The 27,519-nt window shown below is 38.4% G+C and overlaps 1 protein-coding gene across 7 annotated transcripts in view; it reads right to left on the bottom strand.

The window, feature by feature from the left end:
• The window catches only part of CELF2 (CUGBP Elav-like family member 2), a 543,574-nt gene that overhangs the window by 296,527 nt on the left and 219,528 nt on the right, over positions 1–27,519 (bottom strand). For all 7 annotated transcript variants that reach the window (XM_068189476.1, XM_068189481.1, XM_068189469.1 and 4 more), the window contains one exon: positions 8,719–8,754. Coding sequence is in view for 1 of the 7 variants with exons in the window: in XM_068189469.1 (XP_068045570.1) it covers positions 8,719–8,754 (36 nt within the window). In the remaining 6 variants the exon portion in view is untranslated. Of the gene's footprint in view, positions 1–8,718; positions 8,755–27,519 lie in introns of those variants that run through there.

The raw sequence follows: 27,519 nt of genomic DNA, 5'->3' as shown, positions 1-27,519 counted from the left end.
TAGTGGCAATGCTGGGATCAAATCAGAGCATATTCATCTCACAGCAATGAGTAAGCAGCAATACTCATGCTGAAATTGCACTGACTTGTGCAATCACTTTGATATCAGCAGGACTGTTCTCCAAAATTAAGCATGTGAGCCATTGTGGCATTTGTATCTAAAAGTTCAGAAGCAAAATATACAGAAAGGGCTGAATGATATATGCCTTTAGTTTTTTTTGTTTGTTTTTTTTTTTTTTTTTTTTTTTTTTTTATGTCATGTAAAGCTGAGTCTTGTTTTCCCTCTTTCTTTCTCCATGGGCATTCATTAAGGTTAGATAACAGCAAAAAGCCATGATTTGCACCCAGTTTACATCACAGCTTTGCAGAGCTTTAAATGTTCCCTGCAAAAAATGGTGCAGGAGCTCTAAAAGTTCCAAAGGGTCTGGATGAAAAATATTTTCCATTACAGCCGGGCGATGAGAAGCACCACACCAGCACTTTGCTGCTGTAGAAGTGCTGCGTAGGGCACAACTGGCAAAATGCTCTGGGAGAATGTTCACAGAAAAATGGGGTAGGTCCTCTGTGGCTCCAAATTGGCAAAACCTCCCGCCAGTAAGGGAATTACCGTGGTGAGACGCTGCTCCCAAAACAGGAATTTGGGGCTCAGGGTCTGCTGCTGACCACAGGAAAACCTTAGGGGCTGCCTCCTTCCAATGGCAAGATAGAACCAAAAATAAGGGTATCACCTCACAGAAGCAATCTCAAATCAGCACCCTCAAAAAATTAAAAAAAACCAACAGGCAGCACTTACTGCTTGCAGGTCTCTGGCTTTATGCAACATTTCTATTCCCGCTGCGCTCGTTGCCTTTTAAAAATGTGTAACATTTATGGACTCCAGTAAAAATGTTTTTAATATAATGTAGACGAAATATAAAGTGTTAACCTTGAACACCAGGGAATGCATTAGGGTTTTGGATTTTTTTTAAACCTCTTTCAATAATTTACTGAGAATTGTCTAAGATTTGCTTTTAGTTTATAGCAAATCTTTTGGAAACATTCAAATAGTCGCAATTTTTGTAAATGCTACAATAGCAGTGATTTCATAAATAAAAGCAATGCTCAGAAGGCAGAGAATGTTGAAGAGAGCTTTAAACCAGAGTCTCTGCTGTCTTAGGGAGAGCAGTGTGGGTTTCCTGATGTTGCTCCATCCATGTCTCTTGCTACTGCTCTTCTGGGACCAATGGCAAGGATGGTGCGAAGAATTCTGTATAGAAGCAGTTCACTTCGAACTATTTATAAAACTTATGATATAATACTCTATATTATATAATATATGACATGTGCGTTGTTCATGCTACAGCAAAGGTACTAAGATAGAGCTTCTCTGCCATGTTAACAAATCTCCACTTCAGTTGCTGGTTTGCTTCTCCAGAACCTGATGTATGAGCACTTCTCTTTCCCCCAGAAATGTATATTTACATCTAGAGTTATTCCCACAAGTTTTGTCGTTTGCACTGAATTTCTAAGTAACATTATTCTGATGGTTTTAACGGCTAAAGACATACTTAAGCAAAGGATATGTACAAAGCACTAACTTGGAACACAAGTATTTCAACTGAGCAGGGAAATGAAGTGAGGAGAGGAAATCAGGCTTAGTATTTTAAGTTGGTTTCACTTGCTGATTCTTGCATTGAATCTTGCATTGAAATGATTCTTGCATTGGACTGACATCTCAAATACACCTGCAATAGTATCTTTCTCTATCTTCATTTAAACTCCTTTTTAAAGGCTTATTTTTTTATCAAACCCAAGAAATACCATTCTTGTGTCAGTCAAATGTTCTCCACAGGCCAATGTAAATTTAACTTAAACCAGATGATATTGCAGTGCTATTAAGTGGGACAGATAATCAACCTAAATAACTGCTCGATCCTGTTAGTGTGGCCCTCATACACCTTCTGTGTTGCTTCAAGCCCTGCTGCTTAGCATTCACATTGCCTGATTTGAGACTAAAATTAGATTATAGGAATGTGTGCTTTTTACAAGAGGTCTTCTATTTGTTCCATAAAGTATTTAGTACTCTTTAGGCACAGTATAAATAAAAATAATAGCGATCTTGGAATTCACCTTCAGGAATGGAAATGAAGAGATCTAAGTCCTTTCATTTCTATTGCACATTATCCTCATTGGGCACGTTTAGCGACGCTTTGTAAAACAGTTAAAAAGATGCTTGGAAGTCTGGTTAAGGTGAATAACAGAAAAAAAAAAAAAGAAAAGGGAATATGTCTCTAGTTTTAGATCTTCACAATAGGGAATAAAAACAAAAGCTCTCTCAGACTTTTAAGATAAAAATCTGCTGTCAAATTCATTAATGTTTTTCAGAGATGTCTACAGTTGCTGGGGGAAAATGGTTGTGGGTTCCAAACCAGGACTCTGAGTAAAATCACTTACACTCAGTTTTAAGATTCAAAGGCTATGTGTAATTATGAACTCTTTCAGGGCTGCTGTGATTTCTGAGGGCTCTGCACTGTGAGAGGAGTTCCTGAATTCTGGGTCAGAGCTGTATCAAGTCCAACAATGATTTCTGTCTGACTTTCCCCCCTCCTTCCCAGGATCTATATTTAGGACTTAAGTACGAAATATTGAAAGTTTTTTGAGGTTAAGCATGCCAATGTCCTCAAAACTCCAGTAGGCATCAGCTTACGTCACTTGGCACTTTAACACTTATAAAAGTCTGGCTGCTCACCTTAAATTAAAGCTATCATCAGGTGAAATATTTAGTCTGTGCTTATTCCCCCAGGCTCCATTTTCAGGCAATGGAGAAAGAAAAACAATTCCCAAGGTTATTCACCTTGCCCTGAGATGAGGCACCTATTTTTCTCCATTTCTCCTCTGGTTCTTTTGACAGAGGACATTTGTGATAGCTAAATTTAGGCAATATGAATCTTGCCATTGGTATCTTCATAATTTTTGAATGAGAGTCATCAGTAAGCACATATGGATAATCACCTCTATGCTCCTTAGGTTCCTCTTAAGATGTTAAAAATATCTCTTTAGAAAGGGATTCGATTGCACATAAGTGTGTTTTAAGATTATCATTAGCTGTAAAAAACATATTTCAAAATGGCTGCAAAACAACAACAAAAAGAGACATGCTGACAGCTACTACAAGGAATCACTCCATGTTGCATTTTAAGGATACTGAAGCTTTACTTAGGAAAAATAAAAATCAGAATAGTGAAAAGACCTTGTGTATTGCTTCCTCAAAATCTCCAGATTTGCTTATAATAACATCAAACTTGTTACCATCCCAAATAATTACTGTAATTTGTATTCCAGTGCCTCAAAGACCAAGCACTATCAGGGCATTCCTCTACAGCAGATACAATGGGGTATAGGCAGTTCTGCTTCCAGCACAGAAAAGCAGCTCAAAGGTTAGATGAAAGAAGTAACTCTTCAAAATGAGCATCTGAGGCAAAGAGAAAGGTCAAACATCAGATTCTTTTACTTTTTTTTTTTTTTTTTTAATAAAGGAGTGATTAGTTAAATTCAAGTCTCATTTCAAAATAAGTACTTTCTTTAGAAAATAGCAGGCATCCAAATTATGGGAAATCTGCTCTATAAGACAGTTTACTTGAGAACATTTAAATATCGAGGGCTGGAATTTTCTTCTTTTCTTTTTCATGATGAGGTTGAGGAAAAGATAGAAGATGATATCATTTCCAAAAACTAGCTCTGGATTGCTGCATATAGTTTGACATTCAAGATATTTTAATATTATCAACTAGCACTGCCTGCCATCCGGGATGAGCAATGTTTTCTTGACCAATTATTTATATGCCTCTAAAACAAGAGTGATTTTTGAGTAAGGATTTATTTGAGGTGGAAAGCAAAACTTCTCCATTAGAAGAAAAGATCACAAATGGCCTATGCCAAATACCTGCTTTATTTAAGGGAGAATAAAGCTTAAGTAAATGCTATGTGAGGGTATGGAAAAGTCTGTCAGAGTTTGGCAGACATGCCTGGCGTAGGCGGGTGGGCATTCAAGCCTGACATAACTGGCAAAGCAGCAGTGGTGACATGAGAGGACATGAAAACATGAGGGGTGAAAGGTATGACCTGGTGTTCTCAGAGGGAGAGAAGTTGCTTGCCAGAATATCTCAGCTGGGAGGGAACCAAAAATGCAAGCACAGAAGGCAGCCACAGCTCCCACCGTCTGTGCAAACCCAGTGAAGACAGCAGCTGAGATGTCAGGTTGGTCTTTAGACCATGCCCCTATTACTGTCAGGAAAAAATCCTTTTCATTTCATAGCAATTAAAATGCTCATAGATGTTTTATTAACTCACTCTACAGAACCACATAGATTTTATAATTCATCCAAGCACTTACAAGTAGTTACTTGTGTTAGGCTGTCAAGACAGAAATGATTCAAAACCTTGTGTACTGAGCTTCTTGGAAGACATATCATTCCCTAACACAATGGTATTAGAAAGACTGCTGACAGATAGTGATCAAGAGATTTCATTTTGCTTGTCATATGGTGGGTTGTCAATTCTTCTTTTTGCTTTAGATAAAAGCTTAGTTGCATTAGATTTCAATAATGGTGAAGCTGCAGGTTAACATTTCTCAAAAGCACCAAAGTGACTTCAGTACTTAAATTCTATTTTCAAAATGCTGTAGATACCTGAGAACAGAAGTCTCTGCAGTAAGTGGAACCGAGACATTACCAAAGAAATTTATGGAATGGTAGAGAATAAAACCCCAACTCAAGAGGGTCAAAGTTTGTAGCCTACTTCAGACCACAGATTTAAATTTTATTAAGTTTCTAGTTGACTAAAATTCAAGGACAAGCCACAGATTTACATTTCCATTTCAAACATACTTGTTTGTTTTAATAATATTAATGTATCCACTGTAGATTTCCTCCCACAGTTCTAAAAAAATTTCTAAATGACAATTTTAAGATGGCCCTCATCTCAAAATACAAGATTCCCTGAGTTTTGCTCAAGATTTAAGCAGGTTATTCAGTGATATTTCTACAAAGTTTTCCATTAAAATATATATATGCAAATTATTAGCTTGATTTTTTCCCTTATTTTAACAGCTTAGAGGAGGAAGTGGCCATTTAAACTTTACTCCCCCCTAGAGTGAAATGAAAAATTGAACCAATACATAAAAGTAGAAAAGTAGCCCAGATTTTCTTTCTGTTAATACTAACCTAGTATTAAGCAAATAAATAATCCATGTGGTTAGTCCATATTTAAAATATTTGTTCTTCTTTAAATATAAAGTAACTTTCACAGAAACAAACAGAAGTGGCTAGAGACTGAAATCATTCCTTTGAAATTGAAGCCGAGTATTTTCTCCTTTAAGCTCCAAACATCATCTCCCTCGTGCCCATAGGGCTTCACACTGTGCTCCAGGACTCCATTCATTCCCTGCTCCCCACGACTGCTGGGCTCAGAGGCTGGCCCAGGAAAGGCTGCTTACAAGCTTAGCTTCCCCAAGATTTTAGAAGTTTATCTCCATTCATCAATTGTCATTTTTTCAAATGGTGAATAACTCAAGTTAAACTGTATTTTTTCTAATACTTTTAGTTTGCTCTGTTATTGCAACTATGAAATGTTGAGAGCAAACACAGTTTGAAACACAACTGCCATAGCAGCTATAGAGCATCTAAAAGGAAAAAAAAATAGGCCAGATCTTTATTAAATTTTAAAAGTATGCCTTCGCTACACTCTTGTAAAGATCCAAATAGGGTATTCAAATCTCTAGAGATCACCAGTATAATTTCTTTATCATGTTCCATTTAAAATTTAATTATGTAGTCTACAACAAGAAGTATCTGAGTACTTTAAATAGGTCATGCAATGAACAACTTAATATTATTGTAAAGTTTTCCTTGTGAAGATCTCTTCTTTGATGTGCTGTTGCACACAGAAAGCCTTTCTTCGAAAAAACAATATACATTCATAGCTATAATAATGTCATTTAATATAAAAATTGTAAAGCTTCTTTATCACATTTAAAGTCTGAATTTTCAATTCATTCTCTAGCCTGAGCTTCCTGAAATCATCAGAAATAACTGGTAAATTAGAACTGACACAATATAATTGTACTGAATATTTTTATATCTTTCTACAGGCAAAGTTAATCTATTATCTTTCCTACTAAATGATGTCCACCAACTCACATTTTTCTATTTTTGCTATCAGTGATACACATACTTCAGTGGCAAGAGGAAGGGTGACTTCTTCTTCCTTTAAATATAACCATTAGAGAATCATCAGCAGTACTTAATGGAAAATGAATATATTTTAAAAGCCACATTTACCAAGACCCTTTGTTATATTTGTTTTTTGTTTTTTTTTTTTTCTTTTTTAATGCATATATGTAACCTCTCTTGGTTACTACTGAAATGAGAAAATATTCAAAATATACTCCTCTGTACTTCTGACTAATTACAGGGCTTAAGGAGAGTGAATCCCTAATTCCACCTCTTTAATTGAACTATGAAAAAATCAGAAGGGGTTTTTGAGGCTTTTTTTAATGACAACAAGAGCAACAATAAATAATTAATGCCACGAGTGCCTAAACTTTCTTGACAGCCAGACAAAATATTCCAAGTACAGAAACATCTGTTCGCACTTACGCCATTTGCAGTGAAAACCCTTTCACCAGGTTTGCGAGTGCATGAAAATGATTTGATACTGGCCACAATCCTGGCCACAAATGTATCCAGGAGTAATCACTGCTCTGGAAAAAGGCATTGTGCTTGCCTGAACAAAGGAGAGTTGGATTTCTGGTGTTACAGGGGACCCACTGGCCAAAATACAGTGATGGGAATCCCAGCAACGATGGGAAAGTGGTTATTAATTTTGTCATTTCAAGGTGCAACACCTGAAATTTTATATGTTGTAAAGTGGTTTCAGGGTGAAGGTAGAAGAAAATGTGAGGAAATTAGACTATTTCACTGTTATGAATTAATAATAGCAAAATGAGTCACTTGATGGTTGAAAGAAGAACAAAAAATATTAGATTACTACATCACAACATAAGATTAAAAACCCCAAGGAGCTGTTTGTTTAGAGAAATTCAGGAACAGGTGAATCCTAGAGAAGACTGGAGGACAAGCCAACCTGTGCTTAGCTGGAAACATTTGTTTTAAATCATGACAAGATCATTTGGTTTAATATTTATAACACAATTACAATGCCTTGTGCACATTGCTGGTATAATCTGATTTTACTTGTGACATCTTACTGCAGTTGAAATTAAAGCCTTGTGGTAATAATTCAAAAAGCACATTTAGACAATCATTAATGGCAAGTACGAAACGGGATGTTTATTCAAGCACTTATGTGTCTCATTTTAACTATAATTTGAAGTGGAATTCATTTCTGCAGTGTAAGGACTCCATGTTTCCAGTATATTAGTCCTATAATACCTCACCAAGTGCAGTGAAACTGGAATTTTTTTTTCCTTTTTTTTGGTATGTGTGTGTGTGTATGAAGAAATGCAATTATTTTACAAGGGAGATGAACAAAATCTTTGGTGTCTGGTAGGCTTGATCACTGGTCAGCTCTTCAAACACATGCCAAAATTTCACGAGCATATTTGCTTGCACAACCACGGAGGCCAAGTGACAGTATGCCATAAAAAGAAATATATCTATCAAATGGACAAATCATATAAATCACTTTAATTTGTACACACAGAACAAAGGGGTACATTACACAGGGAGAAGTCATCATATATAATGAAAATATATGTTTTAACATCTTATCAATATAAAAAAGTCAATGAATATACACCACACACCCTCTTAAGAAAGGTGGAAATTTTTTTTCTGCCTTAGAATCAGAAGCAATTTGCATGTATTGTCATGCTTAAAGAAAACTCTCCAAAACTCTCCTTCCTGTTGAAATATTCTTTTTGCATTGTATGTTGTTTGAACTACAACACTGCTTTAATCAGAGGATAGCAAAACCCCCCAGATCATAATCCCACTAAAACCCCTTGCACCTCAGGGAACCAAACCAGTGGCAGAAGGTACAGGAGGACTGAGAGCATCTTTTTTTTAACTCACTAGGCATTGCTGACAGATTACCATATCAGATTTTTTTGTTTCCCTTCTCTCCACCCTTTTCTCTATCTGCATGATTACAGCATTTTATTGCATTCTCTGACAATATGTAGACAGGTCTCTCTTCAAAAACCTGGGAGTCAGGTCAGACACCCTGGGAGTCTTGTCTACTTCTATTATTTTATGAAAAGGATTCTCAGCATAGAAGAATTTGGTCTAAGCTGCTTTCCTGCTTTCCAAATGAAAATGCCTTAAGATCACAGCTTTTTTTTCCTCCTACTTCCAAGTTTCCCTCCTCTCATCCCTCAGGTGAAATGTAAAGCAAAAGCCAAACCACCTGCCATGGGTATAATTGCACAGCTGGAAGGAAGCCACAGCTGGGATTTTTCTCATCAGGTGCACAACAGTGCTGAGCCTCAAAGCAACTTCAACCCGTCGCTTTAAGCTGTGTGGGCTTGGCTGTGCCAGTATTTCAGTGTCATTTGTCTGTCTGTGGCATGCAGGGAGCGTTCTCCTCTCTGCACCCCCAGTTCTCAGAATCCCAGCAGTTTTCCCTAGGAAAAGGATCATGTTCAGCCTCCAAAGGTCGTGCTTCTTTCAGCACCTTCCAGACATTGACACACAGATGCAGTTTAGAGCAACTTGCTTACCTTGGTAACGTTCCAGATAACTCTGTGGCAGTCTCTCTGAAAGACACAAAGGGAGGAAAACTTAGTTTGTGTTTTAAAGAGCTATAAAATTTTTAAGATGCCTTTGTAGTGCTTATGTTTTATAGGAGTGCAGGCACACAGCCACAGCTCTGTACGCAAAGGCGTCGCTGGCGGATGCGGTGCCCCCCGATCATATACAAAAGAATGTGAAAAAGCAGACGATAGAGTGTGATCTAAGGATCTATCAGAATCAAGTTCTCCGTGGTACAATTACTCATTTTTTTAGGCATAAAATTATCACTATTTCAAATGCCAGCACTGCATGATCTTACATAGACAAAACGTAGCACTGGGCCAATTTTCCAGTGGAAAATGTTCCCTTTTATTTCAGTGCTGCAGCAAAAGCAAGGCATTAGACAGTTCTACAAGCAGGTTATGCACTGAGGAAATACCATGTTAATATTAAAGCTTCTTATGCTGGTCCTAAACAACATCTATTTTCTAATTATGTGACTTTTCGTCCAATTTACTTGTCTGAAACCCTTTTGTGGATGTGCAATTTGTTTGAGGGAAGCTGAGTGTGAGATAGTGAAAGTGGGCTAATGCAGTGGTATGTCACATTAAAGTACAATTAAATACATTACCATTACCTATGTACACAGGCCTTATAATACATCCCATATTTGTCACCACTGCATGTCCTTGTTTCCCTCCCCAGCAAATTTGCCTAGACCTTATCCAAGAATCAGGAAAACAGCTGCATAGCTCCATTTCTCATTTCTCTCCCAAACACAGGACCTTAAAAAAACAGCAAGAAGGCGTAAGAGGCTGCATTGTCTTAGACTTGAGCAGTTGCCCATCTCATTCCACAGTCTTCTTGTCCAGTTATAAAATGTAAATCCAATATACAAATTTTCTGCATGAAAGGTAACTGGTTAGTTCATAGCCTGGTTGCTTCAGCTGAGATGGGAACTGCAAAATTTCACATCTGTAGATGGAACTTAGTATGGAACAATTCTCAACATAATATTTTATTATTTACAGCAGAGAAAATCCTTCCATCCACTTTTACACTTGGAGGGGAATAATTTTTTGTAAGGGGAGGTAGTAGTAATTAAGAAAGGTCCCAAAATCTTCCTTGCCTAAGCAATTTCCAAAATTATAGATCTAGTGATCTCATTGTAGTGAAACAGCCCTATATATTTTTGTTGCAAGAGTATGAACCTTATATATACAGATAGAACCCCAAAGGGGAATTTATTTATGAATCCAAAGGCAAAACAATAAAGAAATAAATTTTTGAAGGCTCTTCAAGGGTTTCCCCATGTTCTGAAGTCACTTTTCTTGATGGGGCAACTACAGAGTTAATATATTAAAACCACAATAATTCAGAGCTCCTTTTCAGGAGATCTTTCTAGATCTTTCCAGGGCTTTTTAACACTACATGAAATGTGAGCAGCAGTGACGATCTAATTTTTTCTAATTACAATTTTTTAAATTTATTGGATATCCCACAGTGACACCAGGCTTTTTCTTTAATGGTTACACTGACAGTTGTAGTCTCCCTTACAATGTCAGAGGAAACGAAATGGTCCCTCTAAACGCGCACAGCTTTGCATTTTCAGAGTCTCTGTCTCCAAGCTGTGCAGTTTACTGGGCACAGAAGGTTGCCTTAAACCTCCCAGTGCTTTGCTTCAAAAGGCACAGATCAGAACTGTGTTCAGTGGTTGCAAAGAAGATTAGGCAAGAAATAAAAAATGGCTCACACCCTTTTCTTGCATGCACCATTCAAGACCAGCAGATATCTAAGCCCCTACAGAAAAAAACAGTTCCCACCCCAGCTAAGGCAGACAGGTACATATTTAGCAGGTGTCTGTGATGAACAAAGACCATGATATAAACTACATCAAAGGTGAGAGGCAGGAGAAAGAGCAAGTGAATGTAAAGAGATAAGAAAAAGAAATTAGAGTAGAGCAATACAGACTCCGTTTCTATGGGGTTATTTGATACAACTGTACATTTTAGATATTTTATTTTCATTAAAGTCCTGCACATTGGTATCCACCACCTTCTTTGCCAAGCCCTATTCATGACTTATACACTTCAAAGAATTAATATGATATGTTTTTGTAACATATCAAAGAACTGAATAACTCAATGGTTCCAATAGTCAGGACATTTCCCCCTTCCACTGTTAATCCTAGACATCATCTCTTTTCATTGAAATGCTCTTTTTTTTTGAAGGAAAGAACCTGGATATGGGCATTTCTTTCTTTCTTCTAAAGAGGCTCCGTAGCCTTTAGCTACCCATTACTGTCCCAGTAAGAGAATGGCACAAACCCTATTGCTTTAGGCTATGGCAGCACATTTTATAAAATAACAGTTGCTCATCCAGCTTGAAGAGACAACCAGGCAAACCATGGGTGGGTGTTGCAGGATGCATCAAGAAGCAGAATCATGTAGTTTAAAAGAGGATGTTAAACTGGAGCCACACTCTCAGTTTTTGAGCAGAGCAGTGAGTGATTGGTGCATCTAAATTTCTAAAGATTTTCATTCTTGTTAAATAACTTTCTCTACAAGGGATCTTAGCATTGTGGAAACAATTATTAAACAGTCGATGCAGTAGTAGAAAAATCTGAATGTGATCTGAATGTTAAACAAAGACACTGCAGGTCTTTAACATACATTTTTAATGCAATTAATTTTGTTGCAAATTTCACATTTGGTGAGCTCAAATTCCATTTCTAAGCAAAAATATGTAAGGTAGTGGTTTTTGAAATACAGATCCAACTCAAAACTCAAAGTCACAAGCAAAAGTCTGATTAGTTCCTAATGATCCAAAGATTTCACTGCTTCTCATCAACTCAGTAAACACTTCTACTACAAAAACAAATTAACCCCACATTAGATTATGAAACTAAAAATATTATTTCCCAGAAAACAAACACAATTATCCCCACCATGCCATTGAAAAGAAATGATACATGGACTGCTGAAGATGGTTAATGTCCATGGTAAGTGCTCCTATAAATATCAGGAATTGAAACACCACTCTATAAATATATTTCATGGGAGTTTAAAAAAGAAAATCTTTTGGAGCAAATTACTCATCAAGAAAACCCTTAAAGTTTGTTTAAAGATAATAGATACTCATTCTGTAGTCATTCAAGAAACCGAAACTAGACTTGCACAACCAATTTTCAGACCCCTAGTACTCCCCAATGACATACACAATAAATATAACTCACAATTTACTGTATCTACAGGAAGCAAAAAAATTCTTGGATGAAAACAAGAAGATAATACTCAAAGGGAGAATGAATATAAGATCATGTATTTTTACATCCTGCCAGAGATATGAAAGGATGACCTTGAAAAAGAGTGAGGATGGAAACTTGAATGCTTTGTTAGAGCTGCCCTGAATTCCACTGAAATCAGCTCCAATGCAAATGGGATGAGCTGATGCTCAACACTCCTAAGGCAAGGAGAGGACGTGGCTGAAGACCCTGGAAAAGCTGTGATGAGGAAGGTGGTATTATGGAAGAGTAGGGCAGCATTTCCAGGAAAGTAATTTACAATTTCTAAGCATTTTGTGTTCAGCTGCAAAGGACAGATTTGGGACAACATGATCTGTATGCATGGAAGATGTAGGTTGAAACCAGGAGGGTGCTGGGTAGGAGGTCTGCACCCCAAAATACTGCCCCCTCCCATGGGATTTTGCAAAGAAGCAAAGTCACAAATTGCTTCTGAGACCTGTGAGGAGCTTTGACCTACTGCAGGAGCTCTGCACTCTTGAAAGAACCATGCAGCTCTCCTCAAAGCCCAGAGAGCCAGTGTGGGTGAACCAAGCACCACACACGCATTTTGTCATTTCTCTCTACAGGCTGAGAAATCCTGCCCGTAGGATTGGAGTAGGATGTATACCAAAGCAGAAAAGTATAAATATTTTAGTCAAAACCTTACAGTGAAGTGGAAGTGGGAAGATCTGCATAAAGATCAGCAAACAGACTTTACTGCCTAATAGTTCTGTTTAAAAAGAGTTGTTCAGAAAAACTCTTCATAATATCTGGAAAGTGTTGTGTTTATATTAAATGTTTTGTTCACTGAGAAATCATATGGTGTTCTGCTCTCTGAGGCTGACTGGCAGCTGTTGTTACCCACCTACATGCAGGATTTGGCACAACACAGCTCTGAAGTTTGAAACTGCTACATTTTGCAGTTTGCCCAGAGAAGCTGTGGCTGCCTCATCCATGGAAGTGATAAGGCCAGACTGGATGGGGCTTGGAGCAACTTGGTCTAATGGAAGGTGTCCCTGCACAAGGCAGGAGGCTTGGAATGAGATGATATTTTAGGTCTCTTCCAACCCAAACCATTTGATGATTTTTGCTGTATTTCTGCAGCGATGTAAACTGAGGCACAAGAGACAGGGCAGGTTTTAAAGGACAGCTGAGGTCATCTGGGCTAAATGCATGCCAGTAACCTGAGCATGTCCTGAGTTCAAACCATACAAGCCAAGATTACAGTTAGAAATCATCTTTAAGTTCTGCAGGATCATGACCCTTAGTGATTTGGAAGCTTTAGGTCTCCATCGAGAACAATTTTTGTTCTGCAGAGGAAAGCATATGGATTCTAGCTAAGCAATCTGTCGGGGTGCTGGGGAAGATGCAAAAAAAGGCAGCAACACATTCCTGCAATCGTGTTACCGTTCTTCCTTTTTCCATCTCACACTTTGGGGAGAGGATAAAGCCCGCCTACGGCACACAAGGCACATGAGGATAAGGGCGAAGCTGGAGAAGGGATCTGCACAGTGTGCTAATAAGAATGAAGCTCAAATGCAAGCAGAAAAGCCCCAGGATGCAGAATAGGGGATTCTTCCAGTTTGGAAAGAGAGGTGTCCTAACACTGAGGTCTTGGTTTTAGGCGTCAGAACCAGCAGTCAGCATTTCAACAAGGAGGTTTAAAAGGTCCTGTCCTCTCCAAGACAGGTGAACATGACCCCTTTGATTCCCTGGGAAGTACAGGAGCAGTAGCTTCCATTACTTGTGCTCATTTTCTTTAAAGCACAAAAAACTCCAATAGGTTAAGCTGATATTTCTGATTTGGGTGAAACATTCAGCCCGTCACTAAACAGAAAAAAGTACATATTGAAGAAAAATGATGTATTTTGGATGATCACTTGAAAAGTTACAGGTTTTTTTTCCATGAATATCCACTGATATAACTAGATAATACCAAGAGTGCTGATGTGTATCACACATTGCAATAATGTTGATAACTAGGAAGTTCTACCTTGAAATATTTCCAAATATTTCATAACTGTAAGTAGTTCTTTGCTTTGCCCCAGGGGCAAATCTGATTTGCCAGACCAAACTATTCACCTGATGCTTTTGACCACTTTTTCCTGGCTCTGCCTGTACACTGACACTGCACCATTGACTGAGCAACACAAGAAAATTGCGGTGGAGAAAGCTCTAAAGTCTGTTGTTGAACAACACCCTTCAACCAGACCAATAAAGTTTTTTTATTTGTAGGGTCCACAATTGCAGACACATTCTCTGCTCCTAGACATGCATCAGCAATGTGGCAAAAGACAGCCACTAATTGTCAGTATAAAGCAGAACTAAAGAAAAGTTTACGAAGGGATAAGAAGGATTTTCCACTCAAAGCAGGGGAGAACAGCTGAAGACGAACTTTAAATTAGCTTTTAAAGAAGGTTATATCAGGAGGAATATAATTACTTTCTTGGAGTTTCACCAAGACTTGGGAGTCAATGCCTCTACTCTTGCAGAATAGTGCAGTGGGATTTTTAATGACCACAAATGGTCAGGACATTGATTTTACATTCCAGGTGAAAAATGGCACCTCCAAAGACACATTGTTGTCTCTGCTCTTCCTAAAATCACACTGGGGACTGGGCCTGCCTTGACTTGGAAGAATTAATAGCGTGTATTGAAATACCATTGTGAGACACATGGTATTTCACTGGTCTTAAATTGGATAGTTTCTCAGATTTGTTAGTGTGCAGCAACATAAACTGGCTACACTTGGCAAAATATAGGGTTTAAATTCTGGATTCAGTTTTGCTATGATTAATTTAATAGATTTCAGCGAAGACTGTATTTTCTGTATCACATGCTCTTTACATATCTTTTTGGTAGAATTGTTCCCTATGCCAACTAAACATCAAAATGGTCAAAATCAATTTAATCTTCTAAGACCTGTAAACTATGAAAAATTATCAAGATTTCAAACTGATACTTCTGTAAGTATTTTATCTTTCACACAGTAAGCAGCAAATAAATACAATGCCATGTTATATCTTCACACTGAACTTATCTACCTAACAAGGATCACACATTTGCAGCAGAAATTCTGCATAAACAGTCTCTGAATGTGCTATTTAAGTACAAGCTAAATACTCTTTTTTTAGGAAGTGATGTAACAAGTTCATATGTAAAAATCTATTTCTATGCAATGTGACATTCTGCAAGATTAGCTGACTGAGATAAAGGACATGAACAAACATGCTTGTTGTTTTCTCCCACAATTATTTTTAAAGCCACATTTTTCAGTATTCTAAATTTGCTACTTCCGAATTTTTTTTATTCTTCCTTAGGTATGAGGAAAGAAATCTTTATGTAGTCAGCGATAACCACCTGCCAGAAAAAATGTTCAAGTCCAATGTACATCCTGTGTACAAATAATATCCCAAATAAAACCTGCCCTCATCATTGTGACTATTTTATATATTTTATAAAAACTTAAGTTTTGATTTACCCTTTACCCCAACATCTTTGTAGACAGCCATATTATAACTTAGAAGTCAAAGCATAATTCCGGCCAAATTCTCACTCCTTTCAATTTAACTACCACTCCCAGCTAAGATTTTGGCCCCTTGTCTAACCACCCACCAAGGACATCACATGAAACTTCTCTCTCATACATCTTTTGCTCTGCTATTAAAGAGAAAGATAGAAATTAATAGGTGGGAGAAACACAGCAGTATCCATTTGAGAGACTGGTAATGGGGGCATGGATGGGATGTAATTCAGCCAGGGTCATTAGGGAGAAATGCCAGGGCATGGAGAGGAAATGAAGATCCCACTTTGGTGCTTTGCTCCAAGGTCAGACTCTGCCTTTGTGGATGTGGCTGCTGCTATGTGTTTTTTCAGGCAAGTGGAGCATTTTGAAAGTTAAGAAAGCTTGGAAAGCTTGGAAATGAAGAAAGAAAGCACTGTGGGTACAGGATTTGTCTTTCCAGGACACAGCAAGCAGCAGGAAGAACATGGGGGACAATCCACCACAGTACCGATTCCAACACCCTCACCCTGTTAGTACAGGAAGAGAAAGAAGTGATGCACAGACAACTGCCTCAGGGAGCTCAGCAGGAGGAAAATACCCTCTGTCTCTCTCCAAAATGCGAAGAAAGATCATCCAAAACAGAGCAGATGTTCCTCCCCATATGCTCATTGAACCTACTGTAATCTCCCAGGGTAGAAAATCTTACACATTTGGTATTTGACTGACCTGTAGCTCGTGCTACACTGCCACTGGTGCGGTGTCACTTCACCACCATCTCTTCTCACTGTGCCAAGGAAAGGAGAGGAATCACACCCAAAGTCTCAGCAGGAACTTCGGGTCAAACTTAGTTGTTCAAATATAGAACTGTGGGAGAATTCTGGGCCATGTGCTGATTGTACAGAAGAATAATGAAGTCATAAAATGGATTGGGCTGGAAGACCGTCCCATGGGCAGGGAACCTTCTACTAGACCAGGTTGCTCAAAGGCCCATTTAACCTGGCCTTGGACACTTCCAGGGATGGGGCAGCCACAGCTTCTCTGGGCAACCTGTGCCAGGGCCTCACCAGCCTCATAGGGAATAATTTCTTCCTAATATGTGATATAAATCTACCCTCTTCAGTTTAAATCTGTTAACTCTTCTGTCACAGCACTCCCCAATGAAGAGTCCCTCCTTCTCTTGCAGATCCTTTCTGGTTCTATAGGTGCCATAGGACAGCAGGGTGCCTTCTCTTCTCCAGGCTGAGCAACCCCAAGAAGTCATATATTCACAAGGTTGCATGAGATATATGCAAAAAGACATAGAAATTATTCAAGTTCTATAGATGGTAATAGCCTAGATTAGTTCCTTAGTTTCTGACATGTGGTACAGGGCTTCAGTAAGTATCTTCAGATATTTAAGACTTTCTCATACTTGTGTAGGGTGAGAGGCCCAGTTATGTGTACGATTCACACAAATGTCTTTATGATGAGCCATTGGTTGGGTCAAATGTTGATGTCTTCAGTGACGAATGCCAAAAAGAATTAGCCATCCTAACAACTGTTTTCTGTTAAATGCCCACACCTCACTCTTCCTGCCCATATTTCCCTCACAAATCTCACAAGGCCAACAGTTCAAAACTCTGGTGTTCCCTGATGTCAGATATTTTCACTAATGTACACGAACTTCAAGCCACTCAAAAAGTTTTGGGACTTTATTTAAACTTATTTCAGAGAAGTAACTTGATTGTCTGCCAAGAAATGCCAAGCTTGGAAATGACATCTCATCCTGGTCTCAAAATACTTTGGTGGAGCTAAACAACTTGGATACTTCAGCTGTTATGTATTCAAATAGTTACTCATTTTCTTAGCCAGTGCAGACTGGGCTGTGATGGGCATTTGGGGATCTCTGAAGTTTTGTGAAGGAAGGACTTCTAGAACAACGTGAGATGCTAAGTATAGGTACCTTGGGAGAACCTGCATAAGTTAGGAAGGGGATTGTCTTTTTTGCCCAGCTCAGTATGCAGAAATATAGGAATGGTATCGGCAACTACCAGGGGAAAAAACCACAAACAAAACCAAACAAATTAAAAAAAAAACCCACAACCAATAAAAACCTCCCCAAAAACAACAACCTCACTGAAAATCCCACAAATCTCTTTTCATGCCCCTGCTGAAATGGTTAGTTCCTTTTTGTAGTTGTTAATCAAGGGTAAATTTACTTCTTAGCTCCTTTCTGTCCTAACATCTCCTCCTTGTAATCTAAAATACAACGATGCCAGGTTGGAACATGGGATGGAATAGGAAAAATATAGAAAGGACTCTGATCAGGCCTGCCAGCCAGGAGTTTGTGTCCCATTAGCTGTAGTTCAAAACAGTCCTCATACTATTTCCATAAATACTGTTGTATCTTCTGGAGTATCTCAGCACAAACTGCAACAGATGTTGGATGCTATTATTTCTTCATTCTTGCTCATTCGTTGTTCATCTGTTATTTTTTGCCACTTTTTTTCCCTCTTGCCACCTGTCCTCCCACAAATCAGAAATGTTAAAAACAACACAGTCAACTTTTGTTCTTATTGGTGCATCTACCACTGCCCAATATTAATGGGAGAGGAAAAGAAAAGAGATCAAGATCTAACTCCCTGTCTTACTTCTGATCGTAAAAGGATGGGTAGAGTTTATTTTTGACAATCCTAACCAGAGAGAATAAATCTGCTGAGCTGTCCACCTCAGGAAATGGAAGTACACAAGTGCCATTGTTCTCTAACAAGTTCATAAATATTACTGAACAATATAGCGATGGTGTTGTGAAATTACGATATGAAATGTTTTCAAGTGTAAGTTACCCGTGATATAAATCTACAAGCAAGCCCTTTTCTCCCCAGCCACATCCAAACCCAAAGATGTTAAGACAGTTCTTTAATGGCAAAAACTATTAGACTGCAATATGTAGCAGGTTCATCTATTAATCATCAGACCATTTATGTTCTGTAATTCTACCACAGTTAAATAACATGGACTACTAAGTACCTGAATCGGCTATTAGCAGCCATTCCTGCTCATTAAAACTCACTTATTTAGACTTTAGCAATGGTAAATGTAACCAGCCCTGGAGGGGTGTCACAGTGCTTGGAAATGGCACATTAAGCTTCATTTACCCAGCTATACTCGAAGGCAGAGGGGGAAGGGAAAAATACAGTGACGGTCCATAACAAAGCTCAGAAGCTTTTTGAAGCTGCATTAAGAAAATGACAAATCTTACAAAGAGAGCCATAAAGATTCCTCAAGTACAACAGTTCGGCAAGTAGCTATTTATCATAGTTTGTTGAAAAGACTCCTACGTTTGATACTATTGGACTGTAAGAGATGATTATTAAATGTAATTACAGAAATAGCACAGAAATAATAGTTTATTGCAGAGCATAAGCAACACTGTATTAACAAAGAGGAGTGGGGAACATGTTCAGCATTTGCAATGACATCATTAGCTTTTCTGGGAACACATACCTAAATGTATACACATATGATTCCATGTTGACTTCTACTAACCAGAATTACCCTTCAAGAATTTCTGATCTGGGTCAATGAATCCATCTATACTTGGAGTGAGAAAACAGGAGCCAAAGTGGATTTCTATTTGGGTGTCAGCTTTTATTCCTTTCCCACTTAACACAGATTTATTAAAAAACAATCGCAGCCTGCTGTCAAGAAATACTGCCTGCATTTGCTTATTAGCAGCTCCATAACAGATTCATTTTTGCTACAGTGCTGCCATTTGAAGTGAATGATTTATTTAGAACATGCCAGTTATCACGAGATTCTCCACGCAGTAAAACAACAAGTTTTGATTTCTTATTGCTACCTGCAGGAATGAGTTTAATTTTATTACACTAACACCTCAGCATGTTTGCTTGTGTGCCCAGCCATCAATTTTACCTTTTCTTTTTGTTGTGAAGTGATTCCACCCAATTTCTTTTCACTCTTGAATATATCTGCCACTCACTTCTTGTGCATTATTGTCCATCTTGGTGAAGCCCCTTTTATTAAAACCACACAGTTCTTTCAGAGAACCTTCTCTGCTGATTTGGGGTAGGTATACCAAATTACAAACACCAAAAAACCTTAGAAGCACAGCTTCTTACAACTGGAGCTATCATTTGTGCCACAAGCAGGACAAAAAACCAACCCTATCTCAGCAGTTCAAAAGCTCCCTTCTGATCCACCAAGTTTTAGGCTAAATAAACTCTGCTGCTGGCCCAAGACTGAAACATTTTGAAAAACTCTGTTTTGGAAAGAAGGCATTCAGCGATAGATGGGCTTTATTTATTTTTGGGTAAGAGGAACAGCTTAACACAGGTTGGGAACATGGGAGAGCATCCTGACACATCAAGACAAAGGCTGAAAGCATCTGATGTAGTAAGGAGATGCAGAAATTATCATCACAAGACCATGCACACGTTCATCGATAACGTGGTGCACACTGACCCCTGCTCCTTCAGAAACGATCTGTTTTGGAGCAGGAAATGCAGCCAGTAGTTTTGAAGCTCAGCAGCTTCCTTTAAGCATCTGTACTCCCTCTTTAGTTTGCTGTATAATGACAGCTTAATGTTTTACAGGCAAGGCTGCACTCAAAAACAGGAGCTGTGTGCACTCAGCTGAAAGAAAGAGGTGAGGCTGTAAATCAGGTGCAAGAGAAAAATCATAGTCTACTTTTAGGCATTCACATTTCTGGATTTTGTTCAAAGCAACATATTCACATTTTCTAAAGACACATGGGTTACATTTTCAAGAGGTTTGAATCTAAAAAAACTTGTGGATAGATTGTTAACAAATATTTCCAACCATGCTGCAGAATCCTTGGGAGCTCAGTACTGCTTATATTGAGATGTTTAAGAAAAAAATCCCTCTAACAATCTCTCTGCATCTGGAGATACACAAGGGCATCTGAGAAAGTCTCCCCTGGTCCCACCACATCACTGGTGTAAAAGAAAACAAGTTTTCCTTTTGAAGGCTTTTGACTCCTTTGTAACAGACAAATCATTGCTGCAGCACTTTCCAGCTGACAATTATCTTGCCACCATAGCCGTAAAAATAAAACAAAACCAACATGGATGGAATTCGATGTACGAGACCTAAATTATATTTAACTATATTCATAAAACTGCACCTCTGCTCAAAGTTGCTCTGCACACAACACATATGCCAGGATCTCTTAATCTGCTGCTGATGTGCTGCATATTGCGGTCGTATGCAATTACAGTTAGCTATAATTAAGAACAATTACTACTTTTATTTCTCCACTTGTTCTTTAAAAAGCACAGTTGTAATAAAACTTCTCCCCCTTTTTTTTAAAAAAAGGTGAATATAATTATGCATCCCTATAACATCTCAAATAATTAGTTTCTTCTGGAACAATTTTCATTCTAACTGTCAGATCTGCCATCTATAGTCAATAGAACACATTGTAAAAAAATTCTATTATTAACCTTTTTTCACCCTGTAAATCTGCAAAAGAGCTTGAAGAAATTGAGGAATTCATTGCTTAAACATTGAAAGACCAAATGCAACTAACACCCCTTCCCCAGCAATACCTTCTTAATCATGCTGAAACATTATTAATTTTAGTATTAGTATTAGTATTAGTATTATGCTAGCAAACTATAATAATAATAAATTAAGCTGGATATAAAAGATATTTGGCATCTCTATATTTTATATGCTACTTTTCAGCCCTATTCTCATAAAAGAATTTCTCTACTGTATCTTTGTTTAGAATCTTCCCATGATTACTAACCATGCAGACTGCAGGGAAAAGTAATTAAGTTTAATAGAAGCCACCCTCATTTTTGAAGCTGCCCTCAATTTAAGCCATAGAAGGAGAGTAATTAAATTTAATGCATGCCACAGCTTTCAAATGAAGATATGGCATATAAAATTCTCTCACTCTGTAACACGTCTTTTCCGAACACTGCAAAATAAGTGTTGTGATGCAAAGATAACAAGCTACAACCACCAAGTGATGTTAAGCTCTCTTTTTCTACTGGCCATCTCTTCCAAAGAGGGAGGCCTTTATGTAGATTAAGAACAATGTAATCTAAATCACTGGAAGTGGGAGCCTGCACTGGTTTACCCATCCTTTGCCCACATTATCTGCTTTGATAACTTCAGACAAAACTTGCAGCAGGGCCCACCTTTTACATGTTTTTAACAGATGTTACAGGTTTCCAACTACAGCACAGACCTCTGGCACAGACATTGTTTACCAAGATCCTCCACCAAAGTAGTTGCAGTAGAAGCAGGGACATTAATTTGCAGACACAGCCACAGATCTCTCGTGTATGACTTCAGTCTTAAGTCACCAGAAGAAAAAAAATTAAATTAAGTGAGGCTCAGTTATTTTCCCCAAAATTGTCATACTACTTTCACATAAAAATTAAAATTACAAACCAGAACTAGTGAAAATATTTCACCCTTGCAAAGAGGAATTTACTGAATAAGGAGCTCTGAGACTGAAAGAGAGTAATTTCCTTTCCCCAGCACTGCAGGTTCCCTCTGTATGTATAAACAAATGCTTCCTTGCAGAGAATCACAGAAGTTTCATCAACTGATTTAATATAAGCAGAGGATTTAAAGGCTTGTATTACTGTGCAAAAGGGCATATAGATACCTGACAGTCTTTGTTCAGAAGGTTAGACTAAAATACTAAATTTATAAATTTATACTAAATTTATAAATTTTAATTTATATATATATAAGTTCACAAAAGAACTCCCCAACTTCTTCCATGCAACCTCCTCTCCTGAACACATATTAGTACCTACTACTAGGCTTGAACAAAACTTCTGTGCTGAAAATGAGACCAGACTTGAAAAGACAAAACCTGAGACAGATTTTCAAAGATGTTCAGGTGCAAAGACTCCCCCAAAAATAAAGGGAGTGGAAAGAAATAAGAAAGAAAGAAAAAGTAGGGGAAGTAAAAGAAGAGAGAATAAATAGATCCTCTGTTTCAGTTTTAAAACCCACCAGAAATCTGCCGTGTACTTTCTCAAGAGAGGGGTTGAATGCTGTATTTTAGCAGTGTAGAGAACTGCCACCTCTATCCCTGGTGCAAACCCAGCATTGCAGGAACCTCTCTGTACACAGGTGAGACACACACATTTCATCTGGCATTCATTTCTGTACCAGATTATCAAAAGTGAACTCCCATCACAGTAAACAAGAGGCAACCAGGGGTTCATGCCTGTCTACCTGACAAAGCCCACGATCCTCTATCCATTAATCCACTGACTGTTCAATAGGCAGATCCACACTTCAAATCTTGAAGCCACTGCTAATATAAATTGCAAGCAATTTGAGAAAAAAGAGATTGAATTTGTAGCTATTTTTAGTTTGAAAGGAAGATATTTGTTTATCCATATCATGACTAAAAAAAAAGTTGGATTTTTTTGGTTTTAATGTAACAAAATAGTGGCAAAATTGCTGTTTAAATTCTAATTTTTACTCAATTATATATTAAAGTGGTCCTACCAGATGCTGGAACTAAAGCAATATGATTTTGCTATATTTATATCTAAGCTGCAAAACATTTCAACATTTACAAAGAGAAGAAAGTTCTCTGCTAATGCCAGGAGAAGAATAAACTCAAATGCCATTGCACGTGATGGCTCTTAATAGCCAGCACGGGGAGAGGAGAAATGTCTCTATAACAACAGTATTAAGAAAACGTGTGGCAAATATCACATCACAACAAGAAAATTTTAAAAAAAGGTTTGTGGAGAGTGTTAACATGAGGACACAACATCCACATGCTCTCAAATGCTTGGGATGGATGCAAACCAAGGCAAGCAGTGGTCTATTTCCTCCTCTCCCCTAATCTGAAATGCCTCTTCCCATCCAAACCACCTGCTGTTCATGCCTTCTGCTTTTCTCACATATTTCCCAATCAATACATAGGCCCTTCTGCTGCTGGCTACCAAAAAGACAACTCCCACTCTCCTCTAATATGCCCTCAGGAGCTTTGGGAGAAATATGGGTTGTGGACTGGCTGGCCAGAAGATTAGGGAGAAAAAATTAAACCAAATGAAAAATGAAATCTTCAGGAGCCTCTCTCCTCAGTTCCCACCCACAATGACTGCTAGGCTAAAATACAGACCCCATCCCTCATCTCATCCTCTCTTTGAAGGCTCTGGGTCTGGTGGGGTCCTGCTGCAATTGGCAAGTGCTCCAAATGTTGGTGGGATGCAGCTCAGCCTGTGATGCCAGAGCAGCAAGGCTACCCCAGGGCACCAGCATGCGCCGCTCAACTGGTTAAAAATTGAAACAGAGCAAATGGGAAATTTTCTGACAAATGCTTCGAGATTATGGAGCACACATTACAGCTGTAACCACCCACAGTTCCCTCCTACAGAACAGAAACACTGACAGCAAAAGCCATTCACTGCAGAAGCTGAAAAATAACAAAAAATGCAGCAGTAAGGATGAAATTGAAGCCTGTAGGTATTTTCTGCAAGAACTTCTGCAAAGAAAGAGGGGAAGTTTGCAAGACACAACAGCAGAGAAAGCACAGTCTCGGTTTGCAAGTTCACAAGATGTGCCAGGACTGGTGTGCAGACCTGCACTAGTTATGGTGCTCATCACCCATTTCTTACTCAAGAAGGAAATTATATTTCTGTGATTTATATTAAATTATGTACTGTGAAATGGTGCAATAGTGGGTGGGAAGGGAAGGATAGCCTCTTCTTTTTGTTATTAAAAATAGCTAAACTAGACAAAACCTCAGATAACCTTAGTTTAAAAATTTTCCAGGTCTCTGAGGACAATGGAGCAAAGAGCAGGGATTCAATGTGGCATTCAGCAGGGAGAAGGGCTGAGCCTTCTGAAATGCTCTTGAAAAAGAAAACAATAAAAGATAAAATAAAAGCAAAAGTGTATGCTTTCCACCATGGAACTAATTTTTTGTGTTCACTACTTGCAGCGATCATTCAGCTCTATGGATCAAAAAAATCCTACTGCTACCAATGTGCATGGTCAATCAGCAGGATATTCTGTTTCAAATATGAGATCTGAAGTTGTTTCTTTGATTCTTTTTCAAAAGTGAGACATAATTTTCCCCTTCTCCCAGTGCCAATCATGTTCAGGTAAATGTTACAGCTTCTGCAAGTGCAAATTAAAGACAATTATAACCTGGCTAACCTACTCCATCATTAAAATTCCTGGCACAACTCATTTGCCCGTGGAGTGGAGATTTGCTGCTATGATATTCACTTGAGTAGGGAAATGCTCATCTTTAGATGCTGTGGACATGCTGATTGTTCTGATCAAAGAAGGCAAAAATGGAAGTGCTTATTTGCCCCTGTAGGAAGGAGCACTGCAGTATAAGTGGAAGAATTTATTGTCATCTTAGTCACTAATACTATTTGAGGGAATAGCTTCCACCTGTTCCAAAAATAGCATCACAACGCACATGTGTTTAGGAAAATTAAAGATTTTTCTTTCTGGCACCAAGTTCTACCAGTGGCCACACCAGCTGTGTGAGGGAAAAAATAGGACCAGAGAGTTAAGGGTCTTAATAGAAACACCTTAGGGGTGCTGTTCTTCTAACTGATATTAGGGGCTCCTTATGTATGAGATCCAACTTAAGTCATTCACCTTCATGGCAGGTGGAAATTGGGTGCAACTCACAGAGCTTTAAACAAATCAATGCCAAAGAGAAAAGTACTGAGAAGCAGGAAAAATAACAATCAGCAGAAGTCCTTTAAAAGCAGTCTCAAACACAGAGAATAGAAACCTCCAGCCCAACCCTCCTGTCCACAGCAGACAGCTGAACAACAGCTTATTTCCAGATGGGGAGTCTGTATTAGTGAGAACTCCCTACAGTTGCTTTGTATTATATATAAATTATAGCCTCTTTGTTCCAGAAGCAACTCTTTTTGTTGCATTTACAGACAGCACAGAGCACAGCTACAGCTTTGAGGTGATGCTGTAAGTGTTTCAATAGGAAAAAAAAAAAAAACAAAAAACCAAGAACCCACAACCAAACAAGGAATGTTTCAATAGAAGCAAAAATTTCCTCATTGAAGTTTTACCCTATTTAAAGTCTTCACTTGTTTAGATTGAAAATTTTATAGTAGACACAAAAGGACAGGGACATTTTCCCCCAGCTCAGTTTTTCAAGGAGGGGAATCAGAGCAGTTCTGCCATCCTGCTGAGAGGTGCAAAGCTTTCTTAGATATTATTAGTTTATGAAGCCATCGGCGAAGCTCCTCATATAAAAAGGATGTGGGATTATATGGAGTGCACTGGCCTATTTGAGCAACAGGGACATGTCAGATGAATGAGTTGCATCCACCTGAAATCCTTAATAAAGCCCTGATATCCAAGGGCTGGCTGCATTCGCTTATGTTTGTGGGCCAGATTGCCATCAGTGAAATTTGAGCCAGAAGACAAATCCCACAAACAAAACCCCCACTCCTTTTTCATTGAAACATGACCTTTTCATTTCACAAAATGTGTGTCAACTTAAATCTTGTCAGCCCGACCCCAATCTGTCCTCTTCCCTGATTCTGTGGAGCTCTTTGCAGAAGCCATTCCCACCCCGGGCTACGATCTCGTCAGATCTCATAAGTGAAACAGGACCAGGTCTTTCCAGGACTGCAGAAGACACCTCTGAGGGAACCCCAGGAAGTTCTTGGTGGTGACTCTCACACGTAATGTGCCTGGAATTAACACCAAATCCACGCCCCACAGCAACGTGAAGGCCATAAGACTTCTAATCCTTATATTTTAAATAGGGAGGACTAGAAATTAGAATCCCTTTTATAAACTTCAGAGACATCTCCCCATATACACAACTGTGACAGTTACATTATCACCTGTCAGCTACTGAAGTTCTCCCCTCATACTCTGATATTATCAACATCCACGAGATTTTGCTCATCTTTTTTAATAAAAAAGAAAAAAAAATCAAACCCACAAAATCCTCCAGAGCCCAGCAAGTCGACTGTTGTTCTTGCTTTTTCCCTTCCACTGCTGAGGTTTACCTCCATACTTCCACATCTTTTCCTGACAGAAGTCTCAGTGGCCCTTCTTTGCTTTACTTCCAATAATGTGCCTTTTTAATTTTCTTCCATTTTTAGAGCTTTGTTAGTCTGCTTTACCCCAGTACTCAGTTCACAGTCACCTCCTCTTTCTTTTTCACTCGCCTTTTACATCATGTTCCCCTTCCCCAGCTTGCTTTATTCTGGCAATTCTGATCTGTCTTCATACACTTGCCTCCAGAAATACAGTCTCCTATTTCACCTCCCCTACCATCAATCAATAAAATTCAAACGCAAGTGCTTTATCCATCTCACAAAACTTTTTTAGTACATCAGGGCTGTTTCACAAAGCCCAGTTTTCCCCCAAACCATGTCGGCAGTGAACCTGGAATATACATCACCTAGTGCACAAAGTATATTATAATACATATGCACAATATTATATAATGCATATATAATATATATTATGCACGATATATTACAATATTCAGCTGTAACAAATTGGTGCTTCCTACTTCATGTCTGTGTGTCACAGACTGCTCAGATAGAAGATCTTTTGACATAGACTGCACCCTCCTTCCTATTCAGCAAGTGACAAACACAATAACCCAGGAAACAAGGCCAAGTATGGAGTTGGCACATAAGGAACAGGCAGTAATTTTATGTGTGACTCTTTTATAAGGACTCAGCACAGGTATTGGCTATGCTGTTAATGGTTTTAATCTTTCAGTGCTGTTTATCGGAAAAGTTCCCACATCACTGACTTAGGGTGGAGAAAAAAAAGATTAAGCTAGCAAGTATAACAGCTCTTCATCCTTCAAAAAAGAATTTTCACCAGGGAAAAAAAAAAAAAAGCATTGGAAAAAGATCGATTTTCAAAGTGAGACATGGAAATCATAAATTTCTGTGCTCTGTTTTAAAGTGTTTTCTACACCAACAAAAGCCTAGATCTGTCTTGTTGAGCTGTACAAAGCAAGCCAGCACA

This window comes from Anomalospiza imberbis, chromosome 5 (assembly GCF_031753505.1).
Source record: "Anomalospiza imberbis isolate Cuckoo-Finch-1a 21T00152 chromosome 5, ASM3175350v1, whole genome shotgun sequence".
In the NCBI taxonomy this organism is placed as follows: Eukaryota; Metazoa; Chordata; class Aves; order Passeriformes; family Viduidae; genus Anomalospiza; species Anomalospiza imberbis.
Note: the sequence above shows the minus strand (reverse complement) of the source record. Positions and strands in the feature narration are given on the sequence as shown.